The 13,646-nt window shown below is 44.9% G+C and overlaps 1 protein-coding gene across 1 annotated transcript in view; it reads left to right on the top strand.

The window, feature by feature from the left end:
* Positions 1 to 13,646, top strand: part of LOC119797819 (neuronal PAS domain-containing protein 3) — a 464,035-nt gene that overhangs the window by 161,066 nt on the left and 289,323 nt on the right. Inside the window, 1 exon segment of the mRNA XM_038307041.1 lies at positions 10,881 to 11,125. Within this exon segment, the coding sequence (XP_038162969.1) occupies positions 10,881 to 11,125 (245 nt within the window).

Genomic DNA, 13,646 nt, shown 5'->3' with positions numbered 1-13,646 from the left:
GTAGACATGGTCAAGACAATCTCCTGCAGGTCAAACCGAGCATCAGTATGGGGAAGAAAGGTGATTTGAGTGACTTTGAACGTGGCATGATTGTTGGTGCCAGAAGGGCTGGTCTGAGTATTTCAGAAACTGCTGATCTACTGGGATTTTCATGCACAACCATCTCTAGGGTTTACAGAGAATGGTCCGAAAAAGAAAAAAACATCCAGTGAGTGGCAGTTCTGTGGGCGGAAATGCCTTGTTGATGCCAGAGGTCAGAGGAGAATGGCCAGACTGGTTCGAGCTGATAGAAGGGCAACAGTGACTCAAATAACCACCCGTTACAACCAAGGTGGGCAGAAGAGCATCTCTGAACGCACAGTACGTCGAACTTTGAGGCAGATGGGCTACAGCAGCAGAAGACCACACCGGGTGCCACTCCTTTCAGCTAAGAACAGGAAACTGAGGCTACAATTTGCACAAGCTCATCAAAATTGGACAATAGAAGATTGGAAAAACATTGCCTGGTCTGATGAGTCCCGATTTCTGCTGCGACATTCGGATGGTAGGGTCAGAATTTGGCGTCTACAACATGAAAGCATGGATCCGTCCTGCCTTGCATCAACGGTTCAGGCTGGTGGTGGTGGTGTCATGGTGTGGGGAATATTTTCTTGGCACTCTTTGGGCCCCTTGGTACCAATTGAGCATCGTTGCAACGCCACAGCCTACCTGAGTATTGTTGCTGACCATGTCCATCCCTTTATGACCACAATGTACCCAACTTCTGATGGCTACTTTCAGCAGGATAATGCGCCATGTCATAAAGCTGGAATCATCTCAGACTGGTTTCTTGAACATGACAATGAGTTCACTGTACTGAAATGGCTCCACAGTCACCAGATCTCAATCCAATAGAGCATCTTTGGGATGTGGTGGAACGGAAGATTCGCATCATGGATGTGCAGCCGACAAATGTGCGGCAACTGTGTGATGCCATCATGTCAATATGGACCAAACTCCCTGAGGAATGCTTCCAGCAACTTATTGAATCTATGCCACGAAGAATTGAGACAGTTCTGAAGGCAAAAGGGGGTCCAACCCGTTACTAGCATGGGGTACCTAATAAAGTGGCCGGTGAGTGTATATATATATATATATATATATATATATATATATATATATATATATATATATATATATATATATATATATATATATATATATATATATATATATATATACTGTATATATACCGTATATATATATATACTGTTGGGAGCTGGAGAAATCCCATCTTTCTCCAGCAGAGTCCGCCGTGGATCCTCTGAGGGAGCTCCCTGCACAGCTGCAGCTCGTCAAGGTCATCAGAGGATCCACTACTTAAGCTGTCTTCAGACCTTGCCTCAACGCCGCAGTGTTGTTCCAGTTGGTCAGCGCTAAAGCCTACATCCTCTGAGTATCTCCATGACTTTGAATCCAGTCTGGATTCTAACTATTATCTCTGTCTTCCAGGAAACCTGTGCCTCCTCTGAGAAAGCTCTGGAAGAGCTAACCTGCCGAGCCGACCCTCTGAGCCAAACCCTGAAGATCCCTCTGAGAAACCTCAAGCAGCTCAGGACTGAGCTGGGACTTCCAAGCCAAGGTCTGTTCTAACAAGACGTGAGACGCTGAAGCAGCTAACAGACTCTGCTGATAAACCCTTCTCCAGAACCAACAGTGACTCTCCCAAAGTTAACCTCAAGAACCCTCAAGGTACAATCTGTGAACTTCTGGAAGTAAAACTCTGCCAGCAAACCGCTAACAGTGCTGTCTCTCACGCAGACTCCGGTGAACCAGTATCCAGGCCCCGAACCAGAATCTGTACATTCTGTGTGTTTGTGCTTTAATAAACTGTTGAACTCTTCATCCTTGTGTCCGTCAGTGGTGTTCTGCATAACTGGGTCGCCTTCAGTGAACCCATCATGACAGAACACTGCCGCCAAACTCAAGGCCCAGCAGATCACCTCACCCGTCGACTGGAGGAGCAGGATGCCCAAATTCAGGGACAAACCCAAACGCTCCGTGAGTTATATCGTCTAGTTGGCACTCATAACCAAATGCTACAGAGTTGTGGTAATTTCCTGAACAGCGCTAATGCTCCACCACAACCATTTCCGGGTCCAGTTCCTCCTCCGAGGTCACCGGCGGTGACGTCATCAGAGTTCCGTCCTAGTCTCCCAGAAAGATTCTCTGGTAACATGAAGGATTGCAAAGGATTTTTATTTCAATGTCGGTTGATTTTCCAGAACTCCCCTGGCTGTTTTTCCTCGGATCACAAGAAGATAACTTTCATTCTCTCTCAGTTAACAGGAAGAGCCTTGGAATGGGCTCAGGCAAGATTTGCCGCTGACGATAGCTTAAATTGCTACTACTCTGATTTCATTTCTGAATTTACCCAGGTCTTCAACCAGGAAACTGACCAAACTATTGATTCTAGAGCTCTTTTCAACCTTAAACAGGGAAACTCTTCGGTGGCTGAATTTTCTATTAACTTCCGGGTTAAAGCGGCAGCTTCCGGATGGAACCAAAGCGCCTTGAAAGGAGCCTTTTTCATGGCATTAAACGAGCACATTAAGGATGAACTTGCAACCCTCGACGAACCTGCTACCCTCGAAGATTTAATTCGCCTCTCCATCAGATTAGATAATAGAATTCGAGCCAGAAACAGTTCTAAGAAGCAGGGTACAATTTCTTCTGCCTCTCATAACGTGACTGTTTGTTCTCCCTCTACAGAGCAGTTGCCCATTCAGAGGTCTAAGCCCCAGTCTCTACCGTTGCCTGTTCAGGCCTCACATTCGGACGAAAGGGATGTCGAACCCATGCAGGTGGGACACACCAGGCTCACTCCAGAGGAGAGACAAAGGCGTTTTCTAAGCAAACTATGTATCTACTGTGGTGAGAGTGGACACTTCATCGCTTCCTGCCCGGCAAAATCAAAAGCCGGGGCCCGCCAGAGGATCTGAGGAGTCTGGCGGGCCGAATTAACACAAAGAAATCTCCTCGACTGTTACTGCCTGCCACGCTTTTCTGTGCTAACCAAAGCCTCTCTTTTTCTGCTTTCATCGACTCAGGCTGTGAACGTAACCTAATCGACTCTAACCTCGTCCAGCAACTCCAGATTAAAACCATTCCCCTTTCTCAGCCTCTCAGTGTATCCGCTATAGACGGAAAAAGACTCCATCGAGTTACCCACCAAACTCAGCCCCTCGAGCTACTTCTGTCAGGTAACCACCGAGAGACAATAACATTTTTTGTTTTCCCCTCTGCATGTTCCCCGCTGGTGCTCGGGTTCGAATGGTTGGAGAAGCATAATCCTCACATAAACTGGACTGAACGTCATCTGGAATCTTGGTCCACTTCATGCTACGAAACATGCCTTCGTTCTGCTGCCCCCTTGGTGGGGTCTCCTAGAGGTGGGGGGGAGATAGACTCTCCTGACCTTTCTTCAGTTCCCCCTGAGTACCATGACTTAGCCCCAGTCTTCAGTAAGGTCAGTGCGACGTCCCTACCTCCACACAGACCATACGATTGCGTCATTGAACTTTTACCTGGTGCTCCTCTTCCTAGCAGCAGATTGTATAACATTTCCAAGCCCGAAAGAGAAACGATGGAAAAATACATCAATGAATCATTAGCTGCTGGAATAATTCGCCCATCATCCTCTCCATTGGGCGCCGGGTTCTTCTTCGTGGGTAAGAAGGATGGTTCCCTGAGACCTTGTATTGATTATCGAGGTTTGAACCAGATTACAATTAAAAACAAATACCCACTGCCTCTTCTCGCCTCTGCTTTTGAACCTGTACAGGGAGCAACAGTGTTTTCTAAGTTGGATTTAAGAAACGCTTATCATCTTCTTAGGATCCGTGAGGGCGATGAATGGAAAACTGCCTTCAAAACACCCTTGGGCCAATTCGAATACCTTGTAATGCCCTTTGGTCTAACTAACGCCCCAGCCTGCTTCCAGGCCCTAGTAAATGATGTTCTCAGAGACTTTCTCAACGTGTTTGTTTTCGTGTACATAGATGACATTCTCATTTACTCCAAGGACCTTGATGAACACAAGAAACATGTCCGTCTTGTCTTACAGAGACTACTGGAGAATAAGCTGTTCGTGAAAGCAGAGAAGTGCGAATTTCATCAATCTTCAGTCACCTTTTTGGGGTTTGTGCTCGAGGGCGGCCAGGTAAAACCTTCAGAGGACAAGATCACAGCAGTCTTAGACTGGCCAGTTCCAGAGAACCGCAAACAATTACAGAGGTTTCTAGGGTTCGCTAACTTCTATCGTCGGTTTATTAGAAACTGCAGCCAGACCGCCCTTCCATTAACCTCCCTGACTTCTGTTAAACACACTTTTCAGTGGACTCCCGAGGCTCAAGCAGCATTTGAGAAACTAAAATCCTTGTTTTCCAGAGCTCCTGTCCTCATGCAACCTGATCCTGCTAAACAGTTTATCCTAGAGGTGGACGCTTCAGATTCTGGTGTAGGAGCTGTCCTGTCCCAGAGGCTCGATTCAGACCAAAAGATACACCCTTGTGCTTTCTTCTCCCGTAGACTTTCTTCCGCTGAACAAAATTATGATGTGGGTGACCGAGAGCTCCTGGCTATCAAACTGGCGTTTGAAGAATGGAGGCACTGGCTGGAGGGAGCTGAGCACCCGGTTCTTGTATGGACAGACCACAAGAACCTGGCTTACATCCAGTCCACCAAACAGGCAAATCCTCGCCAATCCAGGTGGTCAATCTTCTTTTCTCGGTTCAACCTAATTATCTCCTACAGACCCGGATCCAAGAACGTGAAGCCCTATTCTCTCTCTCGTCTCTACTCCGTCGATCATCCCGAGACACCTGAACCTGTCCTTCCAGCTTCATGTACAGTGGGAGTGGTCAACTGGGAGATAACTGACCTCATCAACTCAGCCCTGGCCACTGAACCCGATCCAGGTAACGGTCCATCTAACCGTACATATGTTCCATCTTCTGTCAGGTCCCGTCTTATCCAGTGGATGCATGCCGCCAAATTCTCTGCTCATCCTGGAGTCAGTAGAACAGTAGCTCTCATCTCCAGACATTTCTGGTGGCCCTCTCTCCACAAGGACGTAAAGGAGTATGTGTTGGCTTGCCCCACATGTGCCCGTAACAAAGCCTCACACCAACCTCCTTCTGGCCTGCTTCAACCACTTCCTGTTCCCTCGCGTCCCTGGTCCCATATCGCCATTGATTTTGTCACCGGTCTCCCTGTCTCTCGAGGTATGTCCACTATACTCACCATTGTTGACCGCTTCTCGAAGTCCTGCCACCTTGTTCCCCTCAGAAAGCTTCCCACGGCCTTCCAGACAGCTCAGCTCCTCATTAAACATGTTTTCCGGCTTCACGGCATCCACCAAGAGATCCTCTCGGACAGAGGTCCTCAATTCATCTCCCAGGTATGGAAGGCATTCTGCTCTGCGCTCGGCTGCAAACCCTCTCTCACCTCAGGTTACCACCCCCAATCGAATGGTCAGACCGAGCGCATGAACCAACAGTTGGAATCCACCCTTCGCTGCCTCACTTCAAACAACCCCGTGGATTGGAGCCAATTTCTCCCATGGATTGAATATGCCCATAACTCCCTCAGATCTGCATCCACTGGACAATCCCCATTCCAGGTCAGTCTCGGATATCAACCACCTCTTTTTCCCGCAGATGAGAGAGAGATATCGGTGCTGTCCGTCAATCAACACATCCGCCGTTGCCAGAGGATTTGGAGGGAGACCATTGCCACACTCAACCAGTCATCAGTGTCTGTTAAACGCTTCGCTGACGCCAGGAGACGTCCCGCCCCCGAGTACTCTGAGGGCCAGGAGGTATGGCTCTCCACTCGAGACATCCCCCTCAAGGGGATGTCTCGAAAACTCTCCCCAAGATTCATCGGACCCTATAAGATCACTTGAGTCATCAACCCCTCAGCTGTTCGTCTCCAACTACCTCAGTCCCTCCGAATCCACCCTACATTCCACGTGTCCCAGATCAAGCCTGTTTCTTCGAGCCCTTTGTGCCTACTGTCCGACTCCCCACCACCCGCCCTGGAGGTCGATGGCCATCCGGCCTTCACAGTGCGCCGCATCGTGGACTCCCGTCGACGAGGTCGTGGATGGCAGTACTCCAGCAGAGTCCGCCGTGGATCCTCTGAGGGAGCTCCCTGCACAGCTGCAGCTCGTCAAGATCATCAGAGGATCCACTACTTAAGCTGTCTTCAGACCTTGCCTCAACGCCGCAGTGTTGTTCCAGTTGGTCAGCGCTAAAGCCTAGATCCTCTGAGTATCTCCATGACTTTGAATCCAGTCTGGATTCTAACTATTATCTCTGTCTTCCAGGAAACCTGTGCCTCCTCTGAGAAAGCTCTGGAAGAGCTAACCTGCCGAGCCGACCCTCTGAGCCAAACCCTGAAGATCCCTCTGAGAAGCCTCAAGCAGCTCAGGACTGAGCTGGGACTTCCAAGCCAAGGTCTGTTCTAACAAGACGTGAGACGCTGAAGCAGCTAACGGACTCTGCTGATAAACCCTTCTCCAGAACCAACAGTGATTCTCCCAAAGTTAACCTCAAGAACCCTCAAGGTACAATCTGTGAACTTCTGGAAGTAAAACCCTGCCAGCAAACCGCTAACAGTGCTGTCTCTCACGCAGACTCCGGTGAACCAGTATCCAGGCCCCGAAACAGAATCTGTACATTCTGTGTGTTTGTGCTTTAATAAACTGTTGAACTCTTCATCCTTGTGTCCGTCAGTGGTGTTCTGCATAACTGGGTCGCCTTCAGTGAACCCATCATGACATATATATATATATATATATATATCACTCGGAAATAAAAATAAAAATGGAGCTTTGTATGTGAAGAAAGATTTAAAATTTATTTTATGAAATATTTACAATCATGTACAATGACTTAAGCATGTTGGCATGTCTTACACATGTTGGCGTAACATGTTAAAAATATCAGACCAAAATATAATCTAATTGCATGGACAGGTGTAAAAGGTGTGTCCAAACATCCGCCGTAATCCTTATACAGGGCACTATATAGTGGCTACACCATTTTAGATGAGTGCCCAAAAGTCTAGTGGATGGAGAAGTAGTAGACTCGAAATTTTCCACAATGAAACTTGAAAAGTAGTGATCATCCATGGTCACTAGATGAGCAGATATATCCCAGATTGCTTTGTGAGAGCTCTTCCCTCAGAGCATCAGGGAATTTGTCGTGGCAAAAAGAAAAAATAAAGATGGCGCATGCAGCGTGCGGGGAGGTTGAGTTACATGACCAACTGGGAGCGAAAAGTAGTGATCTTCTGTCCGGACGGTCAGTTAACTGAGTTCCTCATAAAGTCCACTATATAGTCCCACTATATATAGTAATTGAGGGGTTTAGGGGTTAGGGCGGATCTTTGGACACAGACATAGTCCCATTCTTTCTTGAGATACAGTACTCATACCTGAGTATAATATCTGGATAGTACGAGTCCAATCGATCTCCGCCCCCCAATTTCCCTTAATCATGAACAGGATCCCAAGAGACTTGAATGTCTTCATGGCATCCACTTTACACTCGCCTGTGAATTGCCAGAGTGCATGCTGTAGATCTTGGCTGGAGGGACTCACAGAACCACCTTATCTGCAAAAAACAGGGACAAAATCTGCAGGTCACAAAATGCAAACCCGCTCTGGCCCTTGGCGGGCCTAGAAATCCTTTCCATCCTGTCCTGTTCAGTCTGTGAACAGAACCAGTCACAGACACAGGCCCTGCCAGGGTCCAGCATGCACCAGGAACAAGTCTGATTTAATCCTGACAATCTGGAGTAAACTCCTGCTTTGCTTATACAAACAACGATGGATGGCCACTCTTAAAGTGTCCCTGAGCCTCTTTCAGTTCCCCCCAAGGTACATGGTCAAATGTTTTCTCCAGGTCCACATAATAAATGTGGACCTGTTGGTCAAAATCCCAGATACACTCAAGCAGAGGATGAAGAGCTTGTCCAGTGTTCCACAGACAAAATGGAAACAACACTACTTCTCCTAAAGTTCAACTATCAGCTGGAGTCTCCTCTCCGACAGCCTGGTATAGACCTTCTCAGAGGCGGAGATGCATGATACCCCTATAATTGGAACACACCCTCTGGTTCCCCTTCCAATAGAATGACCCAGTTTGCCAGTCCAGGGGCACTATTGCTAGCCTTAAGACAACATTGAAGAGGAATGTCCTAATGCAGACAATGCATCGGTCTGTTGTGGTGAAGAGAGATTTGAGTCAAAAGTTAAAGCTCTCGAATTTACCAGTCGGTCTACCCTCAACTACGGTCATTAAATTTGGATGATGACCGAAAGAACGAGATGCAACACACAATTTACTGAAATTAGATAGGGTGAGGAGCACGGTCATCTAAGAAAGGTTCAGAGAACAGCTGCTTCTCTTCCACATCAAGGAGAGTCAGCTGAGATGGCTCGGACATCTTTTTAAGATTCCCCCTGGACGCTTCCCTTGGGAGGTGTTCCAGTCACATCCCACTGGGAGGAGGCCCAAGGGACAGCCCAGGACACAACGGAGGGCATATACCTCTTAGCTGGCCTGGGGGTACCTTGGGCTTCTGGCTGTGTGGGGGGAGGGAAGTCTGGGAGTCTCTACTGAGACTGCTGCCCCGGCAACCTGATCCCTGACAAACAGAAGAGTATGAATACCAGAGTACCTTTTTAAAAAAAGATTCAGGAAAAATACTCATTGAACTGCTTTTAAGCATTTAATTTAAGCATTGAACTGCTTAAATTAAATTCTTATGTAAAACATTATATCAGAAAGAGGTTCAATTTCCTCCTTTGCTGAATGTTTTGGAAGAGAGAACATAAAATATTTTGACTTGGTCTTGTTTTGTTTTTCATTGAAATTTCAAACAGGAGAATCGTAATCAGTAATAATTATTAATCCCTTGCGGGAAATAATTTTCTTGCAGTGCAACCGTTTACAGAAGAGAGAAAAATAGGATTATAAGTACCAAAGTTCTAACCTGACTCCGCCAGATGGATTTGCTCCGCATATCCATCTGGAAACCTTCCGTTGAAGTAATTTTGGGAAGGGGCGAAAATACTGGTTAGCTGATTGGCCTATGTTGGTGATAGAGGGGCCAAATAAACCAATCAGATCAACGAAGCATATGACGTACTAACAGAGCGACGACCAAGAGGAGCCATTTGATAGATCAAACTCTTGCCGAAACCAGTCGGGGGAAGAGCAAAAACATCTTTTCCTCTGAGAAAAGCCTCCAGAGCAGTGTTTTGCTCTTCTTTCAGTGAAGAAATATTCTGTAATTCCGATAAAACTTGCTCGATAGCCATGCTAACGCTAGTTTCATCGGCTGAAGCCGCCATGTTCTTTAGACTGAACTGTCGCGCTTCTCGTTGCGTCACACCTCAACCCGCGTCAAAGCCAACGCTGATTGGACGTTCGTTTAAATTTTCTTTAACGGAGAGTCTCCAGACTGATTAGCGAGTGAAATCTCGAAAGCTCTCGAGATCAGGATGGTCTCACGAGGCTACCAAAGTTCCACATAAGCAGCAGAATACATTAGGAGCCCTGGTTTTCATAGCTTACAAAGCTGCAAGTAGCATCAAGATTAGCAATGAACTTCAAATATAATCAACATGTACATTTAGAATCTAAAGGAGGGGAAATGTCTTGGAGGTGTCTTCACCCATGTTGGTATCAATGTTTTTCTATTAACAAACTGCTCTGACTGGACAGATTATTTCCTTGCAGCTGTTATGTCATTATCAATACATGTAAAAGTAAAACCAAGCTCTCAGAAAGTAAATAGTAAGTACAGGTATTTGTGTTTAAATGTAATTTGTAAAAACCCTAAGAAAAACTAATACTCCAAATGTTCATGTATTTTTTATGGAAATCAAAAGAGTTTTTCTTTCAGTATAAAATGTAGTGTAATAAAATGTAAGTATAAAATGTTGATGAATTCAATGTTGGAAAAAAAAGCCTCTAAAATATATAAAGGGAATCTTAAAACTTCTAATCGAACAAAAGCAGTTAACTAACAAACTTTTCACCTCTCCATTTAGTGTTTGCGCTCCCCAATAGGTAAAGAAAGATATGAAAATGATATTCTTGGCCTGATGACAGCCATTTTTCATCTCTAGCCCTAAACAAGTCCTCCAACATGTGTGTGTGCTATCATTCCATCTAAGCCCCGCTTTCCATCCCCCTTGTTTTTTTCTCTAGCAAAAATTAATCACCTGTCTTCCTGTCTGTATGTGTGTGCATGGCCAACAGAAAGCCCACAGAGGTTTTTATCAGCTGATTTATTGCCCGGTTAATTCATAACGGCGTCCGATGATGATGAGCGGCCGGAGGAAAAAGTGTTTGTCAGTGTTGTTGTTAAAGGCCGAGAGAGAAAGTAAACAGAGTTACTCTTTGATGTAAAGTAACAGAGTTGAACGTTATTGATAAAATTTAATGAATAAGAAATGAAGTAAAAAGGTGGGACAGAGTCGGGCTGCCATTAACTTTGTAGAGCACAGAAATTCTGCTCTAATAAAGCATTGGTTTTAGTTTTGTCAGAAGGAGTTACTGTTCAAACAAAGTGATAGTGAGGGTTGCTTTGAAATGTTTGTATAGTTTTAGGTTGTATTTTCCTCTATTCTTCAGCCAGATGCTACAGATTGACTCAAATATACATTTAAATAACATTAGAAACACATTATTTAATAAAGAACTCAATGTACTATAGTCTGTGATACTTCTTTCCCTGCATTGCAGACATCTCTAATAAATCACATTTGACATATCATCTTCCTAATCAGATTTACAATGCGTCTTTGTTGCTGTGTCCAGGCTGCAAGCTCTCCGGAAGGAAAAGTCCAGAGATGCTGCAAGGTCACGACGGGGGAAAGAGAACTTTGAATTTTATGAATTAGCCAAGATGCTTCCGCTACCTGGTGCCATCACCAGCCAACTAGACAAGGCCTCCATCATCCGGCTCACAATCAGCTACCTAAAGATGAGGGACTTTGCCAACCAGGGGGACCCACCATGGAACTTGCGAATTGAGGGACCTCCGCCGAATACCTCAGTGAAAGGTAGGGCATCACAATTACGTCATGGATGTTATTTTGTTTCTTATAACTTAATCTATATACCTTTGTCTATTAAATATATATGCACACAGACAGACTCCTAAAGGAAAGTAGTCATTTTTATCTATTTTTACAGGATGAGGATTAAGATTTGTGCAATACTTTGTCCTCTTTATTGTCTATTGCCTATTGTTATACTACATTCACACCACATGCGCTTTGAGCTGCAGAGGCAGCAGGTTTACAGTCAAAGTCTATGGTTGACATGCATCAAGGCGCATCAAAAGGTCGCGCACTGCCTCTCGAGCATCCGGAGCCGCGCATCTTGACACGCGCCACATGAACCAATCAGAGAAGCTGATCTAAAAGCTGGCAGGGAGACGTACACAGCACTGCTGATGCAGAGCATTATGATCACTCCTCTGAATCAGTTTATTAACGCCAAAATTAACCTAAAATGTCGAAACCTGCCAGCAAAATATGTTCACCTTTATTATATAATCCTGAACTAGCTATGGGTCTAGATACGGCCAAGGCAGTGAGGAAGTGGGGGGCAAGTTTGTGCGAGAACGGAGGGACATGAGGGCGAAAAAGAGCGGGGATCCAGGTGGAAAAAGGGTCCCAGCGTTCTTGCGCACCTCGCTCTGTAAACAAAACAAGCCGGTAAGGTACCAAACAGGAGACGCATAGTGTAGAGCGTATTGTAGATTTGACCAATCAGAGGCCTCCTGTCTGTGGCACTGTCTGCGGTCGCCTACAATTTGGGAGAGGTGTAGCAGAGTGTCCAAGATGGCCTCTTATAGTCTGAGTTGAATCTATTTTTGCATCTCTCTGACAGTGAAACCACAAATGTTTCTTTTCTTGGGATCCTTACAACCGTCTTGGTAGCTAAGGAGGTAACAAATAAATACCGTGTTTCTTTAAAAAAAAATCTTTTTTTTTAATTTACCAAATTCTGACTTTTGCTACGTTTCCCAAAGTAAAACGAGAAGTTGTCTGATGAGATTCAGGTCGAAGATTTTTATTTATTTATTTTTTTTCAGAAAGAATGCAGATTTAGGGGAAATTTAGGATTATTATTCTGTTTTCACATTCAAAAAATTTCAGTAAATCAGATTCAAAATTATTTCGTTGCAGTCCTTGATCATTTTTTCTTTAATTACCTTGGACAGTAATCCATCCCGTGTCTTCAAATTAGCCTAAACATCCAAATGTGAAAGGTTTCCGTCATATAACACAGCAGTGGCAGTTTGGTGCTCTAAACAACTATCAAACGACACTGAAATAATCTAGAAACACAAAAACACAAGTGAGCCTCTGCGCCAAGTGGTTTCCTGTGAGGAGAACATTAAGCTTTGATGAATTTCTGCTTGGAGTACCAGAATATACAGAGCTCTTATGAATCTAAGTGGAATTTGGCTTTGAAATTGGCCCTTTGAGCAATACACTTAGAGCAGAAGAGGGGGATTCGCTTTAAAAAGGGCTTTTGGGTTTTTAGAAATGACCTGTGAATGAAAGCAAAGCAACTGAAGCTTCTGGTGGAGAGTGTGTGGAATTTGACGTTGAAACGTGTATCAGAACCAAATGTTAGCCCATTGGTGATAAAATGTCTGTTTGTGTACGTGACACTGGCATCATGTGTATTTTTACATTTCTGTGAAGGTTTTTGCAAACATGTGTCCGTCTCATGGATATACACACACTCACTCACAACACACTCCTTCTCTAGTACCAGATGGCATCATTGTTGTCGGTGCTTTGAAGAATCACATGAATTTTAATGAACAGAATAGATCCGCAAATACTACGTGGGGGTGTGGGTGTGTATATAACTCTGAAAAATGTAGATTGACACAATTTGGACAGATGGTTTGGTTCATGAAGTTGCACTTTTTGTGTAACATTTTGTTGTGATGATGGAACAGGAAGTAGGAGTCGGTCCTGTAGCCAGCAGGTTGCTGGTTTAAGCCCCTGTTCAGCCTGTCTCTGTGACTGTGCTATTTAGCAAATACTTAATCTGTTTTTCCTGCTGATGGTGCTCACAGGGCCCAGCAGTGCTGGGATTTCTTCCTTAGGGCAACTTTAATGTAAAATCTGTGAATGATTGAATGCGGTATGGAGTCCTTGGAATTGAACTTTGCAAGTGCAGTCTGCTTTATTTCCTGAATAACTGAATCAAAACTAAGGCTATGTTCCCACTGTAGGCATGAATGCTCAGTTCTGATATTGTTGGTAAAATCAGATTCTTTTGCATCGTTGTTCACACTTCCAAATATATGCAACTTGTATGGGATCCCCTGTGTGAACTGCATTCACACAACTTAAGTGTCCCACATGTGCAGTAGAGGACGCAATTATGTCACAAGCAAGCATGCTCCGTGTTTACGGAAGTAAACATGGATGGTAGTGCCAGAGCTGATCCAGCAATGTTTAATTTCTTTCCCAACCTCAGCCAGTGCATTGACAAAACAATCTTACCAAAAGGTCGGTTGTTTTTTTTCCCTGCTTCTGCGTAGCAAGACAC

The sequence above is a fragment of the Cyprinodon tularosa genome, unplaced genomic scaffold (genome assembly GCF_016077235.1).
Source record: "Cyprinodon tularosa strain WSP-4 unplaced genomic scaffold, ASM1607723v1 ctg6, whole genome shotgun sequence".
NCBI lineage: Eukaryota > Metazoa > Chordata > Actinopteri > Cyprinodontiformes > Cyprinodontidae > Cyprinodon > Cyprinodon tularosa.
Note: the sequence above shows the minus strand (reverse complement) of the source record. Positions and strands in the feature narration are given on the sequence as shown.